This window comes from Sciurus vulgaris, assembly GCF_902686455.1.
Source record: "Sciurus vulgaris genome assembly, chromosome: 11".
In the NCBI taxonomy this organism is placed as follows: Eukaryota; Metazoa; Chordata; class Mammalia; order Rodentia; family Sciuridae; genus Sciurus; species Sciurus vulgaris.
In genome coordinates this window covers 21,199,774-21,219,932 of record NC_136472.1, presented here as the reverse complement: position 1 = coordinate 21,219,932, position 20,159 = coordinate 21,199,774, and the positions used below count along the sequence as shown (strand labels likewise).

Below are 20,159 nucleotides of genomic sequence, written 5' to 3'. Positions count from 1 at the left end.
TAACTGACTTCTACAAATTAAATGATAACAGCAATTCGCCTCTCAATTATGACAATGAAAATATCTCTAAACTGGAAAAATACTCTTTCGTAAATCAAATCACCCAAGATCAAAGCAACTGTTCTACGTTTATCTCTAAATTTCTATATTTTCATTTGTGAAAAGTGTTTAATTTTAAATATTCTAAATTTGAAAGTTTGAATGGATCTTATTTATACTAGCCTTGCACAATATATGTTCCGCATGCAGTAAATCTATTGAACTTTGCTACTATGTCTTTCCAGAAAAGGCTTTTGAACACAACTGAATGGAAAAACACAACCTCACAGTGGTGCGTGAATTCATTCTGAAGGGGATCACCTCACGTCCTGAGCTGCAGGCTCCACTGTTTGGGCTCTTCCTCATCATCTACATGAATACACTGGTAGGAAACTTGGGCATGGTCATCCTCACCAAGGTGGACCACAGCCTGCAAACACCCATGTACTTTTTCCTGAGACACCTGGCTCTCAGTGACCTTGGTTATTCTACAGCTGTGGGTCCCAAAATGTTGGTCAATTTTGTGGTGCATCAAAATACAATCTCCTATTATTTTTGTGCTACACAACTAGCTTTGTTTCTTTTATTCATTTCTTGTGAACTTTTTATTCTCTCTGCAATGGCCTATGACCGCTACATGGCCATCTGCAACCCTCTCCTCTACACTGTCATCATGTCTCAGAGGGTGTGTTGGTTGTTGGTGGCAATGCCCTATCTCTACAGTACGTTTTTGTCTCTTCTAATCACTATAAAGATTTTTTCTCTGCCCTTCTGTGGCTACAATGTCATCAGTCATTTCTACTGTGACAGTCTCCCATTGGTATCTTTGCTCTGCTCAAACACACATGAGATTGAAGTAATAATTCTGATCTTGGCAGCTTTTGATCTGCTTTCCTCTCTTCTGATTATCCTGGTGTCCTACCTGCTCATCCTCATAGCCATTCTCAGGATGAAGTCAGCTGAGGGCAGGCACAAGGCTTTCTCCACCTGTGGATCCCACCTGACAGTGGTCACTGTGTTCTATGGGACTTTGATATTTATGTATGTGCAGCCCAAGTCTAGTCACTCCTTGGACACTGATAAAGTGGCTTCCATATTTTATACCCTTGTCATCCCCATGTTGAATCCCTTGATCTACAGTTTGAGGAACAAAGATGTAAAGCATGCTCTAGAGAGGACATGGAAAAAGAGATGGAATGTTTTTCCTTAAAACTTGCATACAATTTGAGCCACACAAATCACACAAATACCTGCATTGCTTTCTTTAAGAATGTGTAGAATGCAGAAAAAGTGTTCAATGTATATTTAAAGAATGATCTTCTTAGTACTAGTCAAATATCTCAATATAATAAATATGTAAGTGAACAAAATGGCAAAATACATTACTTGATGAAAAGAAATGAATTGCAAATATGATAAATCAGCAAATGCTGGAGTAAAGTAATGTGTGTTTAAAGTCTTCAGGTCCAAACAGCAGGTAGAATGGTATGCAGTATGGGAATGAAAAATTATATAATTATATGGAAAAGGACTTGAGATTTTGTTATTATTCTTATAATTATCTTGTATATTTTAATAAACTTTTAAGTATCTATGTGTGTTTGTGTTAGTTTCTTTTTCTGTGTATAAGAAAAATTTCTAATTTTAAGTTTTAAACACTTCAATTACTGGTATCAGAACCAATATTTATTGCAATTTATTGCAAAATGTTTAACATATCTATTTTCCTAGAATATTTAAAGTATATAATAAATTACTTTCAAATACATGCACAAGTTTTTACTAAAGATCTCCAGGGAATATTTAGTTTGAATAACTTACATTTTCTATTGACTGAGAACTCATTTTCCACAATTTATATTCCTTGAAACTGTTATCCTACTCGGATTCTATTTGAGAATTTTTGATTCTTTATTATATAACTTAATGTGGTATTTCTATTTTTGTACCTGGTTTATTTGATTTCAGGTATAGCCATGTTATATTGATTTATAGTGTCTTCAATGTTTTTTTAATAGTCTAGCACATGTATGTAACACATTCTATACATCCACCCATCATTGAATGGATACTTAGGTTGGTTCAACACTCTGGTTAGTTTTAATTACTTGGTAAAGAACTTGAGATTACTAGTAGATCTTTGAGATTCTCATACCAAAACCTTGAATTTATTCTCATGACAAAACCTTGAATTTATTTGCTCTTACACTATAATTGTCCCTGACGATTAGCAGATAACTTCCGTGAATTTCATTCAGGTCTCAAATGCTTTGAGGAAAATATGCTTGGTGCTTTGCATCTCCTCAGGGAGTGTCTCAAATGTGAAAAAACATTCCATAAATTTTCCTCACAAATGCAATGTGAAGAATCACATGGGAGAATCAAGAGAGTGTATTCACTGCAGGTAACAAACACAGAAGATTTCACATGGTGCCATATGCTACCTGTACCTACAGAAATAATTCCATTTGCTCTGACTTTGCCATTTAATGTAAGAGAACAGAGCTTATTCAGTCAGTTCTGTGCTTTCTACAGCTCCCTAAAAGCTGAGCAGCTATAAGCACTAAGCTATAAGCTATAAGCACTCTCCTATTCTCTGCATACTAATTCTTAAATATTTTCAAATGGGTAGAGAAGGTAAAAATCTTTGCAACATGTATTTTGTATGTGTGTGTTTTAAAAATTATTTAATTTCACATACATAAATAATTTTATATGAGTTCAGCCAAAAGTGGGAGGAGGTGAAGTATTAAGGGATGCCAGGTTTTTTAATGGTAGAATTTGAAACTGTAATGACTCAGTCTTTCATTGTGATAATCTTCCAAACATTTGGTTTTTTAGTGACTAGGCTCTTTTGTAATCCTTTTAAAATATTTTAAATTTTATGGACTCATTCCTCTTCTCTTGATGAAGAAGTGGTGTTTCCACTTGCACTGATATGTGAAAGGTGAAGATTAGGAGAACTTTTAAGTTCCCAGTTTTATAGTGATGGTAAATGTTCCTTTTGCAGTGGAATCTGAAAAAAAATTTCTCAGAGAAATGCAGAAAAAAATAAAATAGTGATATTTAATAGATTGTCGACTATTAAACACACGTTTCATTCCTCCATTGAAGCTAGGTAATGGAAAAAAATAATTTTCTAAACTTATGAAAAATTTGTTACTAACCATGTGCACTTTATTTGCAAGTGTGCATGTTTAGAAATTAAAGCAAACCATAACAATAAATAACATAACATAACAATAAATAAGCTTTACATTGTTTCTTATTGTACTTAGGAGATTTCTTGAATGTTGTACTCTAATATTATTTAACATATTTCTGATTAAGGAAAGGTGTGAGCTGGGGCAAGGTTGATTATCAGTTAGCCACAAACATGCAAACAGAATTTTCAATTGATTAAATGCCAATTACATGTAATCAGCTTTATATTTAATGTTCTAAAATTTCATAATCCTGTTTCTTCATAGCTCAGTTGCTCGCTTACACACTGTACTCATTACATTTTCGCTATAAATTGTCATTTCTAAATTTTTAATGTGTAAAACAACTATGATCTTTTTGCACCAGGGATAATTCCCTTAAATGCCATGTACGTACTTCTATGCTATACTTTTCAATCCTCAGGCTATTAGACATATTCTGATACATTTCCTTTACTATGCACATTTTTTCTGCATTACTGGTTATATCATATTAGGAAGACGTCTAATGATCATAGTACATAAAAAGATTTCAAATCACAAGTAGGAATCTGTATCTATCAGCTTCACTGTATTTTATCTTGTCTCTATGGCATTGTGTCAGGTAGTTGTTTTATACAATGTAGAACTTTACATTTATTTTTAAATGTTTCAGTTTATTTATCCTATCAATTTATCCCCCAAAATTTAATGAATCTTCATTCTGTAAAGCCAATGCCACTAACCATTTTTTTCCCAGTTCACTCATATTTCCTTTTATACTCCCCCAATTTCTCCCACATAGCATACATTAGCTTTGTTACATAGAAATAAGACTATCCCAATTATAATGGCAATGCACCATGAGGAAATTTAATATTCTAAGTTCATTTATATCAAGGTAACTTATAGTAAAATGTCATTGAATTACTTATGAAAGATAGAAGGCTGGAAATCCAAACCACAGCACAGTGTGCAGTTTCAGTCCTTGAGTATATGTGAGGAGGAGGAGTGAATGGTGGTTGTATCCATTCTACTTGACCTGTTCCTCACCTATTCATCCCTTTAGCCCTGACAAAGAGATGAAGTCCACAAATGTGCTCATCTGCATGTGTAACACAAACCTCTTTCAGGTAGGTTGTTGTCAGTACACACACACACACACACACACACACACACACACAAATATATATGTTTGTATATATATATATATATATATATATAAAGAAATAAAAACAAAATTACATGTGTACATGTTCTTCTTCTCTTTTCATTTTATATTTTTATAGTGCATTATAGTTATACATAACGGTGTGGGATTAACTTTGATATAGTCATACTGCAAGGATAATAATGTGCTTCCTTTTATTCCTCAGTGTTTTCTCTTTCCCTCCTCTTTTTCCTCTCCCATGCCCCTCTTCTACTCTACTGCTCTTCCTCATAATTTTTAAATTGGAGCTTTAGATATGCATAAAGTTTAATTCACTGTGGTGTACGCATGTATGTGAATAGAATAACTTGGTCAATTTCAACCCACATTTCCTCTTTTCCCATCCTTCCTCCCTCTCCCTCGATCCCCTTCCTCTGCTCCACTGATCTCCCTTTATCAATGGATTCCCTCCCCAACCTTTTATGTTTCCTGATCTCTAACTTCTGTAGAAGAGAAAAAACATTTGACCTTTGATGTTCTGAGTCTGACTTATTTCCCTTAACATGATATTCTCCAATTCTCTCTGTTTATCAGCAAGTTATACAATTTCATTCTTTTTGTAACTAAACAGAACACCACTGTGCACATAAACCATGTTTCTGTAAGCATCATCTGTTGATGGGCATTTGGATGGTTCCATAACTTGGCTACTGTGAATTGCACTAATACAAACTGTTATGCCTGCCTCACTAGAGTATGATGCTTACAGTTTCTTTGTACATGATATTAGAGAACTATTTTTAGAAAGCATGGAGACATGGAATCACTAAATCATAATTCATCTCAATAAAACTTGAAGAACATTTTGGTTCTGTATATGATAATAGTTTTTTAGAATTATTTGCCTAAAGTAATCTTAACATCCTCTAAATGAGTATGTCACAAAGATACACATTAAGAGGCATTTCTTTTGATTCTACAATTTATAATGTGATCTGTTGTAGTTTTCCATTCATATACCTACCTACAGTGTTCAGAATTTCAGCTCTATCACCTATAAGTAGAAAGATTTTTATAGGACTATTAATTGAACCATTGAGTTATATTGATTTTGGAAATTAATAAATGGAAATATTTATGATGCAATTCATATGTCACAATGTCATTTTATTAAATATAGCTAGTAGATATCAACATGTTATTGTGATTATCTAAGTGACAAATAAACATAATAGTTATAAAAATAATTAGTTATCAAACACCAAAAGTTGAAGTAATGTTTAACTCTTCTTAGTTTTTATTTATACACCCATATCATCATCACTATCCTTATATCTTCTTATTACTTTTATCAGTGTTTATCAACCTTGGAACATGTTTATTGATATGGCTAATACATTTGAATGGATATTAGCTGTAAGGAAGTTTAGCAGCTTACCAATGCTGGAACTCTTAGGTGCGAGTAGCAGTACACTACCCAATTGTGCCAATCAAAGTACTTAGAAAATGTTGAAAAATGTTCTTTGGTAAGTGAAAACACACCAGTTGAGAAAAACTGTCCTGTCACTACCTCTCTCTATTTCTATATATTTTTCCTTGCAATAATGCATATTGTTGTTTTTTAATATTATAAATTTGAATGTTTACATACATATTATTTATATTTTAAATAATAAATGTTCCCATGATGAAAATATTTGAAATCTATTGATTCAGGTATTGTGTCTTTCTAGAAAGGACTTTCCTAAAACCCTAGATGAAGAAACACAACCTCACAGCTGTTCATGAGTTCATTCTGAAGGGCATGATGTCGCGCCCTGAGCTGCAGGCTCCACTCTTTGGGCTCTTCCTCATCATCTACATGAGCACACTGGTGGGAAACTTGGGCATGGTCATCCTCACCATGGTGGACCACAGCCTGCAAACACCCATGTACTTTTTCCTGAGACGCCTGGCTCTCAGTGACCTTGGCTATTCTACAGCCATGGGCCCCAAAATGTTGGTCAATTTTGTGGTGGATCAAAATGCAATCTCCTATTATTTGTGTGCTACTCAGCTAGCTTTCTTTTGTGTGTTCATTCCTTCTCTCCTTTTTTATTTAAAATTTTATTATATTGCATGGCTCATTCTTCCTTGAGGGGTACCTTGTATTCTTTAATTTTGGTAGAAAAATCTTCTCAGAAAACAAAATTCAAAGATTATTTTCCTAAATTGATATTTATAAGTTTAAATAGTCTTTTAAAAACACATCTTCAAGAGTACCTCTTTTCATCATATATTCTTATTGCAATTCCTCTGCTTTTGACCGGAAGACTCTCTACACTATTATTCACATGGTTCCTTCTTTAAAGGTCAAAAAGTTAAATTGGTTACTGACACAGATTATATGTATATATTCTCTTCATACAAATGGACTGTGTGTGTATGTGTGTGTCTAATTGTGTATGATTCAGCACAGAAAAGATCCTTAAACAAAACCAAAAATCAAAAAGATTGATATACTTATTTATTAAGCTTTCTAATATTTATAGAATGGAAATGACCATGAATATAAAAAATTAAACATGCCACAGTTGGAAAAAATAGATACAATTGTGCAAATATACAAGTAATAGGTAAAAAAAAAACTGTAGAAAAGTGGACAATGGATATATAGAGAAAAATCATAAAATTAGAAATATTATGATCTATTATACTTCAATAATAATCTGAAAAAGTAAATACAAATATATATGAAACACAATCTTGTAAAATGAAAAAAGTGTTAAGTTATAGGGCTATCAGGTCATGGTGGAAATGTGGAGTAAAAGAAACACCCCCACTGTTCTAGTGGGAGTACAAATTTTTTAGCCATTTTGGGAAAACAATTTGCAACTAATAAGGTAGAACATCCTGAAAAATCAAGGGACATTTTTTTTTATCTACAGAGAATTACATGGATTAGTCCAACCTTATTTATCAGAGTGAACAAAACATTTTTCAGAATAGGACCATCAAGTTCTTAAACGTTAATTTCAATGATTTGCAGATCTATACTATATATTTTTAATGAGTACATCAATTTCATGTCCACTTTCAAATGAATGACAAATTAGAAATAGGATTTGCCTCTGGCAAAGAAGAATCACAATTAAGGGATCATAATTAATAGGGACATAAAAGTGTACAAAGCTTCAATTTTATAAAATATGTTTTATTATAAAAGTGAATCAAGCTGAGTGCAGTGGCACATGCCTGTAATTCCATTAGCTCAGGAGGCTGAGGCAGGAGGACTGAGGGTATGCAGAAAGACTTCCCAACTTAGTGAGGCCCTAAGGAACTCAGGGAGACAATGTCTCTAAAAAATTAAAAAAGGACTGGGGATGTGGGTCAGTGGTTAAGTGCCCCTGGGTTCAATCTCTGGTAGCCCCCTCAAAACAATAATTTTTACCTGATGGAAAATTTGATACTTACCACTTTAGTTTTTAATTTTCTTGATTACAAACTAAGTCAAACTAAAATATTTTAAAGAAAGCTTTCCATTGTTTCTTGTTGGATTTATTGAATAATGAATGTATCACACAAATGATGTAGTTTGATACACTTTAGGTTCATCTACTGTTAGAAGGTACATCTTGGAGCAGAGTAGGACTGAGGTAACAACAGCAAATTCAACAATATTTTATGTTTCTTAAAGGTACAATATGTGTAATCAGTTTTATAATTAATGTTATAAATTGCAGAATATTGTTTCCTTATAATTCACTTACATTCTCTTGTCACTGCAACTTAAACTTTAAACAGTACCATTTTCATTTATTCTTCTCCTTATTTAGAAATCTTTGCTGCTCACACTATTTTATACCCATAATTATTATCTAAACTTCATGCTCTGCCCCTGTTTTTATGCTATACTATTCAGTTCCTTGGTTATTAGAGATATTTGGATATGTTTCTTTGTTCTACATGTGTTTTTCTGAATTATGGAATAAATAATTAACAGCAGGAGGAATTTCTCATGGACATAATGCACAAGATGATTTCAGATCATATCCAGGAATGCAGAACTATGCCATCATTGTTGATTTTATTCTTCTCTATGATATTGTCCAGCATCATAAAAGTTTTGTATGATGCAGAGTTTTATAAAATTTATTGAAAAAATATTTCAACCTCTATTTCCTCCATATAATATATGAACTTTTGAGGCTTTGTTGTATAAAACCAATGGCATTGAATGCTCTTTTTCCTAATTTGCTCTGATTCCTTCATATTTCTCTAGACTACTGCATATAACATATATCAGATTTGTTCCCTGTAAATAAAGGTATTTCAATTATAATGACAATGTTGCAGGGAAAGGCTAACATTTTAAATGAACTTAAGTCAAAGAAACTTACACTAAAATATTACTGAAGTACTTACAACACTTAGAAGATGAGTAATCCAAACCTGAAGCTCCATTTGTCCCATTGCGTCAAGTGTGACCTTGAGGGAAGACAGGACACAGAACTGGATGTCTTGCATGTCTTCATCTTTCTCCACCTCTTCCTCAGGCATTCACCATTTTAGCCCTGATCAAGTGAGGTCCGTGTACTGAAGAATGTTAGTTCACATGTACATGAAAATGTTCCTCCTTCAGGTACTTGTAACCACCTGAAAAAATAAAAATAAAACCAAAAACCATATATACATGGTCTTCGAGAGCCATTTACAGATAGCTTGGGCAAATTGAATCAGTAAATCATCATTCATTCTTTCCAACATAAGGACATTTTGGTTTTGTATATGAGAATAGAGTTTCCGTTAAATTATTTGCACAAAGTAAACTATATATACTATGATAGTGTGGAACATAATCCATATTTGCATATGTACATATTTATTCTGATTGTGTTTTCATACAAAGACAATTTCCAAAGTGATTTGTCACAGCTCTCCACTCATACATCTACCAAGTTTATAAATCATGTATCTACAGTTTCATCACTACCACCTGTGCAAATATGGTATTTATACGATTGTATCCTACAGTAGGAAAATGTTTGCATTCTTGAAATTTATTGTTAAAAAAATTTTATGTGACTGGCATATATATATATATATAAAATTATTAAGTTAATAAATGAAGGTTAACATGTCATTATAGTTAAATAAATAACAACCACAATACTTTTGGAAAAATATAAAAGTAGGACAACCATTCATCTAATAAAAAGAAAATTTATATATCCATGTACCTGCATTTGTATCATTGTGTGCTTCTTTATTTGTTGGATTTCTCAACCTTGGAACAATTTTATGATGTGCTTATTGAAATGGACTGAATGTTGGTTAGCAGCTTATCTGACTTCTACAAATTAGATGACAATAGCAATCCACCTCTCAACTGGGACAATGAAAGTATCTCTAAACTGGAAAAATACTCTTTGGTAAATCAAATCACCCAAGATAAGAGCAACTGTACTAGGTTTATCTCTCATTTTAATATTTTTATTTGTGAAAAGTATTTAATTTTAAACATTCTAAATTTGAAAGTTTGAATGTATCTTGTTTATATAAGCCTTGCATAATATATGTTCCCCATGCAGTGGACCTATTGACTTTGCTACTAAGACTTTCCAGAATAGATTTTGAGTACAAGTGAATGGAAAAACACAACGACTCGGTGGTACGTGAGTTCATTCTGAAGGGGATCACCTCACGTCCTGAGCTGCAGGCTCCACTGTTTGGGCTCTTCCTCATCATCTACATGAGCACACTGGCAGGAAACTTGGGCATGGTCATCCTCACCATCGTGGACCACAGCCTGCAAACACCCATGTACTTTTTCCTGAGACACCTGGCTCTCAGTGATCTTGGTTATTCTACAGCTGTGGGTCCCAAAATGTTGGTCAATTTTGTGGTGCATCAAAATACAATCTCCTATTATTTTTGTGCTACACAACTAGCTTTGTTTCTTTTGTTTATTTCTTGTGAACTTTTTATTCTCTCTGCAATGGCCTATGACCGCTACATGGCCATCTGCAACCCTCTCCTCTACACTGTCATCATGTCTCAGAGGGTGTGTTGGTTGTTGGTGGCAATGCCCTATCTCTACAGTACGTTTTTGTCTCTTCTAATCACTATAAAGATTTTTTCTTTGCCCTTCTGTGGCTACAATGTCATCAGTCATTTCTACTGTGACAGTCTCCCATTGGTATCTTTGCTCTGCTCAAACACACATGAGATTGAAGTAATAATTCTGATCTTGGCAGCTTTTGATCTGCTTTCCTCTCTTCTGATTATCCTGGTGTCCTACCTGCTCATCCTCATAGCCATTCTCAGGATGAAGTCAGCTGAGGGCAGGCACAAGGCTTTCTCCACCTGTGGATCCCACCTGACAGTGGTCACTGTGTTCTATGGGACTTTGATATTTATGTATGAGCAGCCCAAGTCCAGTCACTCCTTGGACACTGATAAAGTGGCTTCCATATTTTATACCCTTGTCATCCCCATGTTGAATCCCTTGATCTACAGTTTGAGGAACAAAGATGTAAAGCATGCTCTAGAGAGGACATGGAAAAAAGAGATGGAATGTTTTTCCTTAAAACTTGCATACAATTTGAGCCACAGAAAACCTGCATTGTTTTCCTCCAGAATGTATAGAATGCAGAAAGGTGCTCAACATTTATTTAAAGAATGATCTTCTTAGCACTAGTCAAATATCTCAATATTATAAATATGTAAGTGAACAAAAAGACAAAATATGTTGCTGTACTTGATGTCAAGAAATCAATTATAATGTAAACAATATATCAGTAAATGCTATAGTAAATTAATGTATGTTTAAAGTCTTCAGATTCAAATTGCAGGTAGAATGGTATGCAGTATGGGAATGAAAAGTTATATATATATATATATATATATATATATATATGGAAAATTATTTGAGATTTTTTATTGTTGTTATTGTCCGGTGTATTATAATAATCTTTTCAGTGTCCACATGTGTGTGTTAGTTTCTTTTGTGTGTGTGTGTAACAAAACTCTTCATTTTAAGCTTAAATACTTCAGTAAGTGGTATCAAAATCAACATTTATTTTAATTTATTTCAAAATGTTTAACATAATATCTATTTTCCTAAAATATTTCAAATGTATAATATGTCACTTTTAAATATATGCACAATTTTTTCAAGAGATCTCCAGGGCATATTTGGTTTGACAATTGAGATTTTCTATTGATTGTGAACTCCTCGTTTTTCCCAATTTTTATTCCTTGTGATTATTATGCTACTTTCTGATTCTACTTGAGTATTTTGGATACTTTATTAAGATCCTTAATGCAGTATCTCTCCTTTTGTACCTGGTTTGTTTGATGTAGTATCTTATCTTCAGGTGTAACTATGTTATATTGATTTAAAGTGTCTTCAGTGTCTTATTAATAGTCTAGTGCATCTATGTATCATATTTTACATGTTCATTTATTGTTGAATGGATAGATGGGTACCACACCCTGGCTAGTTTTAATTACATTGTTATGAATTTGAGATTACTAGCAGATCTCTGAGATTCTCACACTAGCACATTTTGACAAAACCTTGAAGCTGTTTATTTGCTCTTATACTCTGTTAATAAATAAATAAAGCCACAGTTGAATATAAATTGTCCCTGACAATTAGCAGATAACTTCCACGAATTTCATTCAGGTCTCAAATGCTTTGAGGATAATCTGCTAGGTGCTTGGCATCTCCTCAGGGACAGTCTTGAATGTGAAAATATATTCATAAATGTTCCTCATAAATGCAATGTTAAGAATCACATGGAAGAATCAAGAGAAAGCATTCATTGCAGGTAACAAACACAGAAGGTCTCACATGGTGCTATATGCTACCTGTACCTATAGAAATAATCCCATTTGCTCTGACTTTGCCATTGAATGTAAGAGAACAGAGCTTATTCAGTCAGTTCTGTGCTTTCTACAGCTCCCTAAAAGCTGAGCAGCTGTAAGCACTAAGCTATAAGTCATAAGCACTCTCCTAATCTCTGCATGCAAGCTAATTTTTAAATATTTTCAAATGAGTAGAGAAGGTAAACATCTTTGAAACACACACTTTGCATGTGTGTGTTTTAGAAAATATTTAATTTCACATACATGTATAATTTTATATATGAGTTCAGCCAAAAGTGGGAGGAGGTGAAGTATTAAGGGATGCCAGTTTCTTTAATGATAGAATTTGAAACTGTAATGACTTAGTCTTTCATTGTGATAATCTTCCAAACATTTGGTTATTTAGTGACTAGGCTCTTTTTGTAATCCTTTTAAAATAATTTAAATTTTATGGATTATGAATATATATGTATATTATATATATTATATACATATGTGATCATTCCTCTTCCCTTGATGAAGAAGAGGTGGTTCCACTTCACACTGATATGTGAAAGGTGAAGATTAGGAAAACTTTCAGTTTCCAGTTTTACAGTGATGGTAAATGTCCCTTTTGCAGTGGAATCTGGAAAGTATTTCTCAGGGAGACACACAAAAAAATAAAATACCAGTATTTAATAGATTTTCAACTATGAAGTAGAAATTTGATTCTCTTCATTGAAGTTAGTTAAAGGAAAAATATAACTTTTTACCTTATGAAAAATTTGTTACTATGTGCACTTTATTTGTAGTTTTTCTTGATTAGAAATTAAATCAAACTGTAACAAAAAAAAATAGACTTTACATTGTTTCTTATTGTATTTAGGGAATTTCTTGAATGTTGTACTCTGATATTCTTTAACATAATTATAATTACAGAAAGGTGTGAGCTTTGGGCACGGCTGATTATCAGTTAGCCACAACCATGCAAGCAGAATTTTAAATTGATTAAATATCAATTACATGTAATCTGCTATATATTTAATGCTCTAAAATTTTATGATCTTGTTTTCTCATAGCTCAGTTGCTCACTTACACTGCATTCAACAAATTTTTCACTATAAAATGTCATTTCTAAATTTTTTAATGTATAAAATATCTCTGATCATTTTGCACCAGAGATAATTCCCTTAAATGCCATGCACCTACTTCTATGCTATACTTTTCAATTCTCACCCTATTAGACATACTCTGATAGATTTTACTTACTTATGTGCATATTTTCTGCACTAATGGTTGTATCATATTTGGAAGATGTCTTATGATCTTAGTCCACAAAAAGATTTCAAATCACAAGTAGGAATCTGTGTATATCAACTTCACTGTAGTTTATCTTGCCTCTATGGTACTGTGTCATGTAGTTGTTTTATACAATGTAGAACTTTACATTCATTTTAAAAATGTTTCAATTTATTTCATTTATCAATTTGTCCCCCCAAAATTTAATGAATCTTCATTATTTAAAATGAATGCTACTAACCTCTTTATCTCCCAATTCATTCAATTTTCTTTATGCTCCCTCAGTTTCTACCATGTAACATACATCAGTTTTGTTACAGAGAAATAAACCTATCTCAATCATAATGGCAATGCGCCATGAGGAAAATTAATATTTTAAGTACATTTATGTGAAGGTGACTTATACTAAAATGTTGTTGAAGTATTTATGAAAGACAGAAGGCTGGAAATCTAAACCACAGCACACAGTGTGTACAGTTGCAGTCCTTGAGTATATTTGAGGAAGAGGAGTGAATGGGGATTGGTATAAATAGCATGTATCCATCCTACTTGACCTGTTCCTCACCTATTCATCCTGACAAAGAGATGAAATCCACAAAAGTGCTTGTCTGCATATGTAAAAGAAACCTCTCTCAGTTTAGGATGTTGTCAGTGTACATATATATACATATGTGTAAGTATATATATATATATATATATATAAAGAAGTAAAAATCTATATCTATACATGATCTTTCTTATTATACATGTTATATTTTATTGGTGCATTATCGTTATACATAATAGTGGGGTTCATTTTGATATAATCATACTGTGAGGAATACAATGTGTTTCATTTTATTCCCCAGTATTTTCTCTTTCCCTCCTCTTGTCCCTCCTCCATTCCCCTCTTCTACTCTGCTGATCTTCCACTGTTTTTTAAATGGTGCTTTAGATATGCATAAAGTTTAATTCACTGTGGTGTATTCATGTACATGTATAGAATTTCAATCCACATTTCCTATCTTTTCCCATCCTCCTCTCTCCCCCTCAGTCCCCTTCCTCTGCTCCACTGATCTCCCTCCTTTTTTCAAGGAATTTCCCCCTCAACCTGTTTAATTTTCTGATTTCTATCTTCTGTAGATGAGAAAAAAACATTTGACCTTTGATGTTCTGAGTCTGCTTTATTTCCCTTAACATGATATTCTCCAGTTCTCTCTGTTTACCAGCAAGTTACATAATTTCTTTTTGTAACTAAGCAGAATTCCATTGTGCACATAAACCATGTTTCTGTAAGCGTTCATCTGTTGATGGGCATTTAGATGGTTCCATAACTTGGCTACTGTGAATTGTACTTATATAAACACCATTATGCCTATCTGAGTATAATGATTTCACTTTCTTTATAAATGATATTAGAGAAATATTTTCAGGAAGAATGGAGACATGGAATCACTAACTCATAATTCATCTCAATAAAACTTGAAGAACATTTTGGTTCTGTATATGATAATAGTTTTTTTTTTTTTTAATTATTTGCCTAAAGTAATCTCAACATCCACTAAATGAGTATATCACATAGAAACACATTAAGAGGCATTTCTTCTGATTCTACAGACAATTTCTAATGTGATCTGTTGTAGTTTTCCAATCATATACCTACCTACAGTGTTCAGAATGTCAGCTCTATCTGTATCTACATCTATAAGAATATCTATAAGAATATAGATATTACAGGACAATCAATTGAACTATTGAGTTACATTCATTTTGGAAATTAATAAATAGAAATATTTATTATGTAATTGATACACCCAGACATTTTATAAAATGTAATTATTAAATATCAACATGTTATTGTAATTATGTAAAAAATAAATTTAATAGTACAATAATTACTTATACAACACCCAAAGTATAAGTAATGATTAACTTGTCTTATATGTCTGTATCTTTATCACTAACCTTATGTCTTCTTATTACTTTTATCAGAGTTTATCAACCTTGGAACACTTTTATTGCTATTGATACTACATTTGAATGGATATTAGATTTAGTAGGATGTTTAGCAGCTTACCAGCCCTGGAACCATGAGATGCCAGTAGCAGTACACTTCCCAGTTGTGCCATTCAAAGTACCTACAGACGTTAAAAATGTGCCTTGGTAAGTGAAATCATCTCAGTTGAGAAAAACTGTCCTGTCACTTTCTCTCTATTTCTATATATTTTTCATTGTGACAATGCATATTGTGTTTATTTTTGAATATTATAAATTTGAAACTTTATATACATATTATTTACATTTTGAATAATAAATGTTCCCATGATGAAAATATTTGAAAACTATTAATTCGGCTATTGTGTCTTTCCGGATAAGACTTTCTAAAGAAAACGCTAGATGAAAAATCACAACCTCACAGTGGTGCATGAGTTCATTCTGAAGGGCATCACCTCACGTCCTGAGCTGCAGGCTCCACTGTTTGGGCTCTTCCTCATCATCTACATGAGCACACTGGTGGGAAACTTGGGCATGGTCGTCCTCACCAAGGTGGACCACAGCCTGCAAACACCCATGTACTTTTTCCTGAGACACCTGGCTCTCAGTGATCTTGGTTGTTCTACAGCTGTGGGTCCCAAAATGTTGGTCAATTTTGTGGTGGATCAAAATGCAATCTCCTATTATTTGTGTGCTACTCAGCTAGCTTTCTTTTGTGTGTTCATTACTTCTGAACTTTATATGTTGTCAGTGATGGCCTACGACCGCTATGTGGCCATCTGTAACCCTCTCCTCTACACGGTCATCATGTCACAGAGGGTGTGTCAGTTCTTGGTAGCAATCTCTTATCTCTATGGTACATTTGTGTCACTTCTAATCACCATAAAGATTTTTTCTTTGCGCTTCTGTGGCTACAATGTCATCAGTCATTTCTACTGTGACAGTCTCCCGTTGGTATCTTTGCTCTGCTCAAACACACATGAGATTGAAGTGATAATTCTGATCTTAGCAGCTTTCAATTTGCTTTCTTCTCTTCTGATCGTCCTTGTGTCCTACCTGCTCATCCTCATAGCCATTCTCAGGATGAAGTCAGCTGAGGGCAGGCACAAGGCTTTCTCCACCTGTGGATCCCACCTGACAGCGGTCACTGTGTTCTATGGGACTTTGTTATATATGTATGTACAGCCCAAGTCCAGTCATTCCTTGGACACTGATAAAGTGGCTTCCATATTTTACACCCTGGTCATTCCCATGTTGAATCCCTTGATCTACAGCTTGAGGAACAAAGATGTAAAGTATGCCCTACTAAGCACATGGAAAAAAGTACACAATATCTTTACTTAAAGGTATATAAAATATGAGTCATTTAAATCAGATTTTGACACCAACGTGGTCTCTTTTCTTCCAGGATGTATAACAAGCAAAAAAATAAAATAAAATAAATTGATTTAACATATATAAGTAGATATTAACTTTTTTGTACTGGTCAAAATTTTAAATGCTTTAAATACACATGTAAATAAAATGAATGGCAAAAGAATTTCCCTTCTGAAGCATGAGATATGAATCGTAAAGATAATAAATGATTACATTTATGGTAAATTATAATGGATTTCGGATGCTCATCCTATTAGTGTAGGTAGTAGAGTCTCACGTTCTATTAGAGAATGAGTACTGTGTGTGAAAGAGAATTTACAATTTTTTTGTGATATTTCTCAAGTATTACAATAAACTTTCCACTGTCCATGTTTTTGTTTTTGCGTGTATTTATGTTTTTACATGAACACCCTCATTCCACTTTGATCTTTATGTTTTTGTGGCTTGTGTTAAACTCAATCTTGAGTGTGGTAACAGAAGGCTTAGTGTAATCTGATCACTTGAAGAAAATAGTCATATGAATATGCTAACCTGTTGCTTTTCCATGTGGGGATCTTAGGCTCCTTCTTTTATTTTATCAGTACCCTGACCTTATAAGTGCTCAAAAGAGGCTATTATCTAAACATCATCAGCTCTGCAGTGGCTCAGAGCTTCAGTGCAGCATCTCATTTTGTCTTAGTATGTACATATATGCAAGTAAATGCACCAGTTAAGACTGATGTCTCAGATTCAACCAAAGACACACCCACGGTTTATTCATTAATTTATTATCCTTATTGTCTGATCTGAATTTCTTTCTTCCTGCTTTGGTTTCATGGATAGGCACTCTTCCTTATCTCACTAAATGCAAGGAATAATCTTTTAAAAGGTCTCAATCTATTTCTTAGTATTATTTTAGCACCATATACCTATTCTAAGATGAAATATGTTTGTAGTCCCTGTATTTTCAATGTTCTGAGTTGGTGTAACTAAAGATTAGCTCCTGATTTCTGCTATGCTATATTTCTATTTGGAGTATAGTATGTCATTTTACATCATAAGTACTTGTAATGTTTTTGTATATCATCCATCAGCTTCTTTAAAATTCTCCATGTTACCTTCATTGTTTTATTGTTTAGAACTTATTGCATTTCATTATCATTATGAAATCACAGATGTGTTTTCTTAGTACATCACAATGCATTCAAATTATCAGTAAAGTCACTCAAATAAAATAATTTACTAAAATAATAAAGGTATATGCATATTGTCATATAAAGATAAAACTTGCTAAACAGTTCATGCACTTATTTCTTATCGAGGCAAAAATTTTATTCCTAATTTTATACCTATTTGTAAGTTTTGTATATATTTGTATATATATACTCAAAATTGAATGTTCTTGAGATTGTATAGTAAGCAGGGATAAAGTGAATGTTAACAGTGTATTTTAGATTAGACACATCTTTAAATAATATATGTGAAAATTCTAAAGAGAATGTTATTTGATAAGTCCAGCAATATACTAACAATAATACACCAGGTCAGGATTAAGGAATTTATGCTTCCTTCAATATTTAAAATTTAATGTCATTTACCATATGAAGAAACTAAAACAGACACCTTGATACACATAAAAAAGTTTTAATTCTCATATGCATTGTTATAATAACTTTCTCCAAGCAAAATGGCAGTTTCTTTTTTTTTTTTTTCCACCCCTCCCACCCCTCTTTACCCTCTATACAGTCCTTCCTTCCTCCATACTTGCCCCCCTCCCTAACACTAACTCTAACCCTAACACTAACCCTTCCCTCCCCCCCATTATGTGTCATCCTCCACTTATTAGTGATATCATTCGTCCTTTGGCTTTTTGAGATTGGCTTCAAAATGGCAGTTTCTAAGACTGGTAATATTATCTTTTTTTCCTTCTCCTTTTGTATTTAAAATGTTTTTATATTGTATAACTCTTTCTTGAAGGGTGCCTTTTATTCTTTAATTTTGATAGGAAAATCTCAGAAAAGAGAATTCAATCATTATTTTCCTAAATTGATATTTTTATGTTTATCTAATCTTTTAAAAACATATTTTTAGAGTACTTCTTTTCATCATATATTCTTAGTGCAATTTCTCTGCTTTTGATTGGAAGGCTCTCTTCACTATTATTCACATGGTTTCTTCTTTAAATGTCAAAAGTTAAATATGGTCACTGATACTGATTATCTGTATGTATTCTCTGTGTGTGCATGTGTGTGTCTAATTGTGTATGATTCAGCACAGAAAATGTCCTTAAACAAACCAAAAATCAAAAAGATTGATCAAAACACTTATTTATTAAAGTTTCTAATATTTATACAATGGAAATAACCACAAATATAAAAAAGTAAACATGCCACAGTTGGAGAAAATAGATACAATTCTGCAAATGTAGAATTAATAATTAATAGGTCAAAAGTCCATAGAAAAGTTGACAAAAGAATCATAAAGTTAAAAATATTATGATCTATGCTTATACTTCCAAAATAATTTGAAAAAGCAAAAACATATAAAACACAATCTTGTAAAATGGAAAAAGTGTTAAATTATAGGACTCTCAGGTCATGGTGGAAAGGTGGAGTAAAAGAAACACACCCACTGTTCTAGTGGGAAGACAAAATTTTTAGCCATTTTGGGAAAAAAATTTGCAATCAATAAGGTTGAACAACCTGAAAAATCAAGGAACATTTTTTTATTTATATATAATTACATGGATTAGTTCAACTGCATTTATCAGAGTGAACAAAACATTTTTCAGAATAAGACCTTCAATTTTTTAAACATTAATTTCAATTATTTGTAAATCTATACTATACATTTTTAATGAGTACATCAATTTAATGTTTACTTTCAAATGACTGACAAATTAGTGATAGGATTTGCCTCTGGTAAAGAGTAAAACTTTTTAGGTTTGGGACCATGATTAAAAGGGACGAAAAGTGATGTACAAAATTTCAATTTTATAAAATATAATTTTTATTATAAAAATAAATCAAGTTGGGTGAGGTGGGACATTCCTGTATTACCATTAGCTGAGTCAGGAGGACTGCGGTTAGAAGACAGCCTTTCCAACTTAGTGAGGCCCTAAGGAACTCAGGAAGACCCTGTCTCTAAAAAATTAAAAAAGGGAGGGGGATATGGGTCAGTGGTTAGGGTCCCTGGGTTCAATTCCTGGTATCAATAAATGAATAAATAAATAATAAAAATAAATAAAAAATGGACTAATGTGAATAGGTGAAGTCAATTTTTAACAATTTCAGTTTGAAAATCCAGTATAATATAATAGTGGAATCATG

At 32.8% G+C, this 20,159-nt stretch overlaps 3 protein-coding genes across 3 annotated transcripts in view; all 3 read left to right on the top strand.

Moving 5' to 3' along the window:
- The first annotated feature begins 300 nt into the window (after window positions 1-300).
- Window positions 301-1,364, top strand: LOC306638970 (olfactory receptor 8K3-like). Its single transcript, XM_079102419.1, has one exon. The coding sequence runs from the start codon at window positions 308-310 to the stop codon at window positions 1,247-1,249; it is 942 nt and encodes a 313-aa protein (XP_078958545.1). The 5' UTR covers window positions 301-307; the 3' UTR covers window positions 1,250-1,364.
- A 4,763-nt stretch (window positions 1,365-6,127) lies between these two features.
- On the top strand, window positions 6,128-11,035 carry LOC306638447 (olfactory receptor 8K3-like; the record flags this gene model as incomplete). The annotated part of the gene is made up of 2 exons (XM_079101719.1): window positions 6,128-6,440; window positions 10,302-11,035. 2 exons carry the CDS (start codon window positions 6,128-6,130, stop codon window positions 11,033-11,035), a joined length of 1,047 nt encoding a protein of 348 aa, XP_078957845.1.
- A 4,841-nt stretch (window positions 11,036-15,876) lies between these two features.
- The window catches only part of LOC306639030 (olfactory receptor 8K3-like), a gene marked incomplete at both ends in the record, with an annotated part of 68,667 nt that continues 64,384 nt past the window's right edge, over window positions 15,877-20,159 (top strand). Inside the window, one exon of the mRNA XM_079102472.1 lies at window positions 15,877-15,993. Within this exon, the coding sequence (XP_078958598.1) occupies window positions 15,877-15,993 (117 nt within the window). The remainder of the gene's footprint in view (window positions 15,994-20,159) is intronic.

Coding starts and splice junctions, on each gene's coding strand:
- LOC306638970 (XM_079102419.1), top strand. CDS start 308: ATGGAAAAACACAACCTCACAGTGGTGCGTGAATTCATTCTGAAGGGG.